Below are 10,221 nucleotides of genomic sequence, written 5' to 3' on the forward strand. Positions count from 1 at the left end.
GGCTTCCTTTTTTTGGCATGTTGCTATTTGGAAACTCATGCTGAAACCAGTGTGAAATCCAGTGGTCTATTGTTTTGGTTGAGTGGATTTTCTGTTGAAGTATATACTCGAAGAGTTATGATTCTAGCGCGACTATCTTTCATAGGACCATACATAACCTTAGGATCCAGTTACTGTGCTTGGACTGCTCTGGTTGTCGTATCAGTAACATTATGAAAATCGCATTTCAAGCCAGAGCGTCATTGCTCCGTCAGTTATATTTTGATTATTTCTGAATATCTTGGTTTTTGTTCTTTATTACTGTCTTTTTTTCTTCCCACTTGCTTGTAAGAAAAAATCTCATATCCTTGTGTTACCATATTGCAGGCATTACATGCAAATGCACTGCCAGTACTTGATATGTGCAAACAGTGGTTGGCACAGTACATGTAATTTGTAGCTCATGAGAAGTGCAGTTTTACTCTAGGCCAATATGATTGGTTGTAACGATAGAAGTAATTCCGAGCACCACTCTAGGATGCTGAGATGAACACAGTTTCCTTCAAAACCTGCACTTTATGAACTCTCAGAGCGTCAGCATTTGAGGTCTGTTCCTATGTTTTTTAGCTTCCAGCTGCTCTTACAATCCCTACCATTGAACACAGCGTGCATGGTGTTTGATGGGTTGCTAAGTCTCGAGGACATGTAGAGAAAACTACACCACAAGGCTAGTCAGATATTACACAGGAGCTCATCGGCATTCTGCCCAGACACTCAAACAAGATATTCAACTGGAATACTTTTGGATACTAGAGATTTTAATTTTGGAACCTTTTGGATACATGACATAACGGTGCAACGACTGCTCAGTGAGGGGGCGTCGGTGTCATTATACAGGAATTTGTGGGTATAAAAAGATGTATAGCACTGAAACGGCTTCGACTTCAAATTTGTTCATTTTCGCATCTGTAATTTATGAGGTTAGATAACTAGGAATGAAAACAACAGAAAGAAAGAAAGAGATAGCAGGTTTTCTGTTTTCCTTTTGGAATAATTCCGTGGGCGTCTGCTCCTTGACGTTTCTCTGTGCTTGTTATATTTTGTAACATTGTAGCTTATTTTGTGGTCAACACGAGTTCAAGCATTCGAAGATAATATTAGTAAGCGCTATAATACCAATGGTGGGACAAAAGCAAAATGCTGCCTGAGGACTTCTCTGAGCAGACAAAAAAAAAATTAGGTATGAATGTGCAATCAGTATATGATGCTTTCGCCTTCCAAGCATGCAGGCAAAATTATTGCTATAAAAGATTGGGATTTTGTATTTGCGCAAGCAGAGCTGGGTATGGGATTGATCGGTTCCTCTATCTTCATCAATAGTTCAAGGGCAAACCACCTAACCATTTGTTTCTTTCTTCTTCAGAATTGCTTTTCTAATACATTTCATTCTAAATGGAAATTAATATAAATGATTGCATCGATTTATAGAAGCGGGAAGCATGATCTTATTTCTCCTCTAATACAAGAAATAGAGGAGTTGAGGAACAAAATCTTATTTATTTATGTTGATGCGGAGAATATACACCAATAATACACTTATAGTGATGTCAGCACGTTGTATAAGTGGCAGAAATCCAGAATTCCCAATGGGTTTCAAATATTGCCAAGCAGCAGCAGCACGAGACTAGCTGTTGCTAGCTCGAGATTTGAGCTGGCAAATTTAATTTGGTTTCTTATCTTACCAATCAATAGTTTTCAACGTCATATATTAAAAAGAAAAAACTACATTATAATATTATATAGATCCAAATGAATTAAACAATCGTCCCAACTTTTAAAATAATAGATGTTCTATGAAAGGTCCATTAACATCTCCCTCAAGCCCTTATAATATTAATATTACAAGTTTGCCATTAAACTAAAAAAAAAACCACTTGGCATTTCATTAACATCTCCCTCAAGTCCTTGTAATATTAATATTACAAGTTTGCCATTAAACTACAAAAAAAACCACTTGGCATTTCATTAAACACTTTGTTTACAATACAGAAATCAACTATCCACTTACAAAGCCTCCTCCTCTTCTACCCCTACCTTTCACCGCAAATCTCGCTAGGAATTCATCTTTTGTCGCCGCGGCCACCAACAACAATAATTTGAGGGTTTTTTTATGTTTTAAAAAAAACCTTAAAAATTAACATCTAGGCATAAGGGAAAACAAATGTTTTTTTGTTCAATTTTGAAAATTAATCTTGGGTTTGATTTTTTTTTTAAGAGAGAAATGTTGATTTAAGCTAAGTCTAAAATGAAAAATGGCTTGTTTTCATGATGTTGTGGAGGAGAGTTTGGTGGTTTATGGTGTTTGAGTGCGATTTGTATGTACTCATATATTATATATTAAGAGTAATTTTATCTTTTGATTTTTAAAAAAAAAATTATTTCCCTAATGATATAAAATATAATTTTTCAAAGTACAGCAAAAAATAAAAACACGAGAAAAACTTTGTATATTTTTTAGAATTATCCCGTGAAATTTTAGATATGCCTCGAGAATTCTACTGTTATTCAGTACACCCTCCTTTATATAACAGTTTTCTACCAAGCATCACCCGCACTGTGATGTGACCAATCACAACTTCTTGACATAAATAACAGCTACTGAGAACCACAAACTCAGCACTTCTCTCTCGTAGAATACTCATTCAGCTATTGAGATAGAAAAAAATTCCTAAATGAAAAAAAAAATCATAAATCAAAAGGATTTGGGTTTATAATCCTTGTTTAATAGTTTTTTATAATCCTTTAGAGTAGGTTAGTCTGATCTGATCTTTTTCTTATAATTTTCTGAACATGTATTTAACTAGCTTTTAGAATCCTTGTTAGTCTATATCAGATTAATTTGATCTCATTTTTATTTTATATGTTTAACTAGTTTTTAGAATCCTAGTATAATCTCCATCTATATATAAGGGCATGCACGGAAGAATTATTACATAGATAATTAGATAAGGGAGGTTGAAGTTTTTTTTTTGTGTGTGTGTGTTGAAGTTTTCGACATCAGTGCAAACCATTGCAAAATCACAAGAAAAGATTGATCTCGGCTCTACCTTGAAGATTCATATCGAAGCATTAATGATTGCAAGAAACAATGTTGATCAAGAACTAATTAGGGCAAAGATGGATGAAGCAAGGCAATGGCTGAACCAGAAGAAAGATAGTCATGAGCTCACTGTTTCAATGCCGATTTAAAGCAACTCAAGCAGTAGTAGCCCCTGAAGACGAGATCAATTTATTACAATGCTTACCTTTCTGCAGACCACCATATATACGTCCACTCTTTCAGATTGTAGGTGTCGCTTCTGAGAGCATCTGGGCCTCCTTGGTCTGTGTTAGTTTTTTTTTTTTTTTTTTTCAAGGTCCTTTGCTGCAGAGATGAACTCTATGGATAAAGTTTTTATTCTAAAAGAAAAAAATAGTTGTAATAATCTCTTGTGCTTGCGATAGCTTAGTAGAAGTGGTGTAGGAATTGTTGGTACTTCTTTCACGGTATAGCTACAGTTTTGCCCTTTATATATAAAAAAATAATTGGCTTGTTATTAGGGTAATATGGTTTTTTCTATATAGATTATAAAGACTATATTTATCAAATTTATTTTATTTTTTATATTATAAATCAATAGTTTTCAACGTCATATATTTAAAAAAAAACATTATAATATTATATGGATCCAAATTAAAGACTTCATATATATAGACAGAAAAAGAGAGAGAGAGGAAAACAAGTTAAGCTCTCTCACTAATATTGCTCCGGTCAATAATGTTATCGTCAGAAACTAGGTCACCGTTGTCATTACTGTTTCGAAGACGGTCGGGTGGAGATGTCACAAAGAATTTAGCCTCAGTTTCAAGCAGCCTTTTACCAGCTTTTGGAATTGATGTTGATGATGGTTACTTGCACCTGAAGAAATATGTTATTGCTCCTTATGATAGAAGATACCGGTGAGTTCTTCTCTTTTCCGGCACAATTTAAACACTCTTCCATCCATAACAGTTATTTAGGTTCTTGTTCATGAATATAATGCTTCCATATTTTTTTTTTCAGCAGAAAAATCATATATTTACGAATTGATATTGCTATGAAGGGATACTTTCATGTTCAGCCACGTGTATGTTTTAACTGTTGTGCATGACTACTAATTTTAATTTGAAACAGAAATAAATGAATGAAAACAGCATTAGAAATAATTAGAAAGAATTATAATTTTACTTTGAATATTGAAGTTCATATGCATGCTGTAAAAAAATAATTTCTTGTAAATATATTAATTTGATTGATTTGTTCGAAACTTGATTGGAAATAAATTAAGTCTCCACGCATAAAAATATGCTAAAATATACTCTCATTTTTTTAAAAAAAAGAAAGAAAGAAACAACCTTGGGTTTATAAAGATATCATTTATATTTATAGATGAGTGTATAAGAAATTCTAAAAGTGATAATTCATTTTTGTGCCATATTTTAATATTAAAGTTAATTAATGCATCAATAAATATATATACTATATTGATTTAAATGGGTTTTTTTTATTAACATTGTGTGGCTTATTATATTCATTGTATTAAATAAATCCCCAAAAGACTTGATATACGAGACACGAGTCATAGTACATTGAGATGTGTCCATAAAAAAAATTAAGCCAAAATTAAGGTAATAAAACGAATAAAAGAAAATTAATTTAATGATTTGTGACATGTAAAAATGCTACAAATATATTTATCTTGATTATTTTACCGAGTTATTATATAAATGATTCGTGACAAGAATTAATTTAATGTTAATGTTAATGTTAATGAGATGAAGGTGGTGGCAAACGTTCCTTGTGGTGTTGGTGGTGTACTCAGCATGGGCATCTCCTTTTGAGCTTGCATTTAAGAAAGCGGCTACCGGAGGATTTCTGCCCGTCGATTTGGTGGTTGATGCCTTCTTTGCCGCCGATATAGTCCTAACTTTCTTTGTTGCTTATTTGGACAATACAACCTATCTTCTTGTGGATGATCACAAGAAAATTGCTCTACGGTATGATTCCAAATCACAACAAGACATAGTACTGTGTGGATTCTAACGGCAGGGTTGTTATCTTCTATGGGTTCCTTAAAAGGATCTCAATTTTTTTCTAAGCCTATAGGTCGTGTAAGTCTTAGACAGAAAAATCATTTAAGCTAAAAAGATTGTGAAGAGAAATTATTTAGCTCCAAGATCCTTAGAAGATCTACTTTGATACATATTTACAGCATAAATTATGAGCATTAAGACATCCATTGTAAAATAAATCATGAAATAAATTCATCCTAAAATTAAGATTGATTTAAAGATTTATTGCTAAATAATTTTTTTAAAAACATTTATTCTCTTAATAATAAATTTGTTTCTTACTTCAAAAAAAAAACTCGAAACGTGCAACACTTCTTGCATGTTTTCTCAGGTATATCACTAGGTTATTGTTCCCCATGGACGTAGCCTCGACCCTGCCATTCCACATCATACACAGAATCTTGACTGGCAAAATGCACGGAGAGGTCTTCGGTTTTCTCAATCTTCTTCGGCTTTGGCGACTCAAGCGTGTCGGTGAACTCTTCAAAAGGTAAATTTCACTATAGTTTAACAGAAAAGGATGTGTTCATTCTCTGTACTAATCATTAACAACATATCTTCTACAGGCTGGAGAAAGACACACGCTTCAGCTACTTCTGGACAAGATTATTTAAACTAATCAGTGTAATTGTCCATCCCTTCACATCCCTATAACAACTTTTAGATTTAAAATATGTTTATTTTTACAATAAAAACCATGTTTTCTAATATTTTAAAAAATTATTTTTTAAAATTATTTTTTTGTATTTTTAAATCGTTTTAATATATTGCTATTAAAAAAAATTTAAAAATTATTTTGATATATTTCAAAAAAAAAATTTAAAAACAATCATTATTACAATATCAAATGCTACTTTAATTAATTCCCTAGCCGTGAAACAAGATTCAGCCTCACCTAAGAGATCAACTTAGCAATCCAAGTTGACCCACCAACCCGGCCCAAACTAAATCAGTGGAAAAACCAAAGGTTTCTTTAAAAAAAAATTTCAAACCTTGAATTCACCTACTGATACGTGAGTCAACTCACCTTACCCATAATCTAGACCTTGTGCTGGATCAACTCATGGGTCAAGTCTTATAACCATGCTTCCTAGTTCTTATGCCCTGCACCACACCATTACTTGACTCGAGTGAATCCATGGCAGGTTACACTATTTGTGGTTCACTCGGCAGGATGTATCTACTACTGGATTGCTGTCCATCATGACACAGAAGGTAATACTTGGATTGGAAAGCACGTTGAAGATTTCGAACAAAGAAGCATCTGGTTGGGCTACACGTATTCCATTTATTGGTCCATTGTTACCCTAACCACTGTCGGCTACGGAGACTTGCATGCAGAAAACACGGGAGAGAAGGTTTTTAACATGTTTTACATGCTATTCAACATTGGCCTCACCGCTTATATAATCGGAAACATGACGAACCTTGTTGTCCGTTCCGCAGCTCATACTTTTGCTATGGTAATTCTCTTCTACCCTGCAGGACGAGCTGTTGAACAATCCTACGGCTAGAACAATATCCAACAGAACATAACTAGACAGTAGACAGTGTTAGTTATAATCTACTAATGTTTGGTGTCTCGCAGAGGAATGCCATCGATCAGATATTAAGATATGCAAGCAAGAATAGACTCCCAGAAGGATTGAGAAAGCAAATGCTAGCACACTTGCAACTCAAGTTCAAGACAGCAGAGTTGCAGCAAGAGGAGGTGTTGGAGAACTTACCAAAAGCAATCAGATCTAGCATTGCTCAACATCTTTTCCATAGCATCGTTGCAAAAACCTACCTTTTCAAAGGAGTATCTGAAGACCTTATTACCCAGTTGGTAAATGTCCTATACTCTCCGTGAAACTTTTATCAGTCAAGACATTGATATCATTATTGTGGTATTAAGACAAAAGGGAGATTATGATCAGAATGGTAATTATGATTGACACCGACAACCAAAATGCTAACTCTGGACCCACTTGTGCTTACTTCTTCCAGGTATCAGAAATGAAAGCAGAATATTTTCCTCCTAAGGTTGAAATTATTTTACAAAACGAGATTCCGACAGAGTTTTACGTCTTAGTAACTGGAGCAGTGGTATGCCACCCCTCCCATCTCTCTCTCTCTCAGTGTAAGACGTAAAATCTTAATTATGCCTCAAACTGCAGGACGTGCTGGTGTACAGGAATGGAACAGAGCAGGTACTTCCAAATACATGCATCAAAACATCAATCCTGAAATAAATTTGATTTTCTAATACCAAATACTCAAGAAATAAATTTGCTGATAAGTATATAGCTAAGATATGTAATTGATTGAATGACCAGTACAGCAAGGACATCCCAAGCATGATGTATATTCTACATAAAAGGTTTTTCTCTATAAAGGAATTAGTGCATATAAGGACAACTAGTTAGGCCATTCTGGTGATAGAGATGAAAGAGGAAAGTTATTACAGATGATTATAAAGAGGATTCATCATGCACGTACGTAGCCAAAGACTCAGCAAGCACGCTTTTATTATGCATCTACATCACACTAATTATCATAATCAGTTAGGTTCTATTCTTTTTATTTGAAAAATTAGTTGTTTGGATAAGATTCAGGAACTTTTCTGACACAGATCTATTTAACAAAGAACTCATGACATAGAATCACGCATATGGTTTAATGTAAAACTTCACTTTGTCCGGAGAGCAGCAGCTAAGGATGCAAATCCCTGAAAGATAATGCCTCACAGATCGTGTCTCGTATCCTGTGGCAGCAAATCAACAAAAACGTTCAAGAAAGCCCTATAAATAAAGTCCAAGACTCAATATCAGAAAACAAATTTCAGTCCTACTTGAGCTGGGAAATAATACGAGAAAGACAAAAAAACATGGCGAAGCAAATATAATAAAAGCTTAATGATGTTTATGGCCACAAGAAAAGAAAGAGACTGCTTCTTCAGTTATCTCTGCACCTCATCTATTCTAGTATTACAAATTTCTTGAATTCAAAGAAATAGGATAACATAGGCAAACTAATGTAAGCAATCTCTAGGGAAATGATAATGAAACCCAAATGAAATCCATGCCTATAACATATAACCAGCTCTTCAATATCCTAAGAATCTATGTTCATGAGAGTTTCTACAGGTTTTGTCAAAACTAGTATCTTCAGACATGGCAGGGGAAATTGGGGTTGTATTCAACATCCCACAGCCTTTTACAGTGAGGACCAGGAGACTTTCCCAGGTCATCCGGCTCAGTCATCATCATCTCAAGCAAATGGCGCAGCCCCATAGCGAAGATGGAAAAAAAATTATCTCCAACTTCATCCAGGTTGAAACACTTGTTTGTCTCATTGCATGACCAACTATAATCAGTTGTGCACGGACTAGCACGTGTTTTAGAATTACAATTTACTCTGAAGCTGAGGTAACTATTTATGCTGACTCTTTGATTTCAGTACCTAAAGGATTTGAAACGAGAGATGCAAGAAGAAATACCCTTTCTCAGGGAATTGCTGGAAGACACAGCTGTGGAGGTATATTTCTATCTTCAGCCAATTTAGCTAGTGTAAATAAATACTCAACTAATAGTAATATCTTAATAAACCTATCTGGCAGTAAACACAATGCTTGTATTAAAGTATGCACAAATTAATTGACCTTGGAATTTTAAAATAACTTTTAAATGATGTAAGAGAGCAGTGCATTTTCCAATATCATTAAGCTGTAATTATGAATAAGAGAACAATGATATAAGAGTACAGTCCATTTCAGTTGTAATTCAAGATACCATAACCATTTGAATCTATATTTCAGATTTCTTTAAAATTGTGGGTACCATAGGGGACCTTTCTAGTTCACTATTCAGATTTGTGATTTATCAAATAATGACTCTCATACATTCATCATCAAACTCGCACCAAAAGGAGTATTGGATTTGTAGTGAATGTTACAGTATTTCTGGTAAAATGCGCAAGCCTGTTACCATTCAGAAGAATGGCTGGCACAGGCCAGCATCAACCCATACCTAGAGGCTACAGCAGTTTGTTGACGGGGCTGTGTATATCTCCCCAAAAAATGCATACAAGCTTGTATTGTTCAATATAAATGTCTCTGACAATAATTCTGATGACTATCTGTGTATACTCTACATAATGGTCATTATCTAATCCTTGCAGAAAGCAACATCAAATGAGGGGTTACGAAGTTCTGAGGCACTAAATTCTCAAAGAGAAACAAGTGTAGAAGGTAAAAAACTAGTAGTACTCATACTCAATAGGGTGGCCAGACTGGGTAAAGGGCAGCAAATAAAGATTGGTGTACCTACATCTCATTAGTGTTTTTTTTTTTGGTGGATGGTGAGGTGGGGTTTGTTCACTTTAATTGATGAAACATTTAAGATTTATTTTAATTATTTGAAAGATCCATCCCATAATTTTTTCAGGAATACAAGAAAATTCTACTCCACTGCCAAGCACATTTCCCAAAAGAGTGATAATCCATGGGCATCATCCAAACGAAACAACAGGAGATACAATGGGGAAACTCATACATTTGCCTGACTCAACAGAAAATCTATTCGACATGGCAGGTATATAGTGTATTGAAATGCATATCTATCCTCGGATGCTGGTATCAGTTTTAACAATCAATACCAAGACACAAGGAGCCAAAACTAAATAAGAAACACAAATGCAGTTCTCCAAACACTAATTGGAATAAATTTGAGTTATCGAGGAGCAAAAAAAATCATTCTTAGACAGTCCATGAGTTCCATGAAGAGCCTAACACGTTCACATACACTGTCCCATGTGAATTAATCCATGAATCCATTCATTGTTTGCATACCAATTGAACTTCAAAGCTGCTAAATTTGATGGATGCAGAAACGAAGTTTGGCAAGCATGGAAAGAAAATTCTTATGGAGGATGGCTCAGAAGTAGAAGAATTGGATGCTTTAAGGGAGAATGATCACTTGTTTATTTTTTAATGTTAAGAGCATAAAACCAATACCCCATCATCAGCCTACATGCTCAGCGCCTTTTGAGTTTCAATTTTGTAAACAACATGGTAAAAGTTCAAGACATGTAATATATGCTGACCTTTGC

At 34.5% G+C, this 10,221-nt stretch overlaps 2 protein-coding genes across 3 annotated transcripts in view; both read left to right on the forward strand.

The window, feature by feature from the left end:
* Positions 1–1,134, forward strand: part of LOC7495730 (uncharacterized) — a 95,310-nt gene extending 94,176 nt beyond the window's left edge. For both annotated transcript variants that reach the window (XM_052453669.1, XM_024604250.2), the window contains one exon: positions 367–1,134. In XM_052453669.1, coding sequence (XP_052309629.1) covers positions 367–432 — 66 coding nt within the window. In that variant the 3' untranslated portion in view covers positions 433–1,134. The remainder of the gene's footprint in view (positions 1–366) is intronic.
* A 2,662-nt stretch (positions 1,135–3,796) lies between these two features.
* LOC127905454 (potassium channel KAT3-like) lies at positions 3,797–9,841 on the forward strand. The gene is made up of 11 exons (XM_052453766.1): positions 3,797–3,978; positions 4,840–5,055; positions 5,462–5,620; positions 5,697–5,754; positions 6,276–6,593; positions 6,719–6,958; positions 7,120–7,218; positions 7,290–7,322; positions 8,259–8,444; positions 8,572–8,649; positions 9,292–9,841. Exons 1-11 carry the CDS (start codon positions 3,797–3,799, stop codon positions 9,448–9,450), a joined length of 1,728 nt encoding a protein of 575 aa, XP_052309726.1. The 3' UTR covers positions 9,451–9,841.
* The last annotated feature ends 380 nt before the right edge of the window (positions 9,842–10,221 follow it).

This window comes from Populus trichocarpa, chromosome 6 (assembly GCF_000002775.5).
Source record: "Populus trichocarpa isolate Nisqually-1 chromosome 6, P.trichocarpa_v4.1, whole genome shotgun sequence".
In the NCBI taxonomy this organism is placed as follows: Eukaryota; Viridiplantae; Streptophyta; class Magnoliopsida; order Malpighiales; family Salicaceae; genus Populus; species Populus trichocarpa.

Excerpts from the sequence above, each read along its gene's own strand:
- LOC127905454 (XM_052453766.1), top strand. The coding sequence starts at position 3,797 with ATGTTATCGTCAGAAACTAGGTCACCGTTGTCATTACTGTTTCGAAGA. Across the intron at positions 5,621-5,696 it reads GTCGGTGAACTCTTCAAAAG|GCTGGAGAAAGACACACGCT; the intron begins GTAAATTTCACT and ends TATCTTCTACAG. Across the intron at positions 5,755-6,275 it reads GATTATTTAAACTAATCAGT|GTTACACTATTTGTGGTTCA; the intron begins GTAATTGTCCAT and ends AATCCATGGCAG.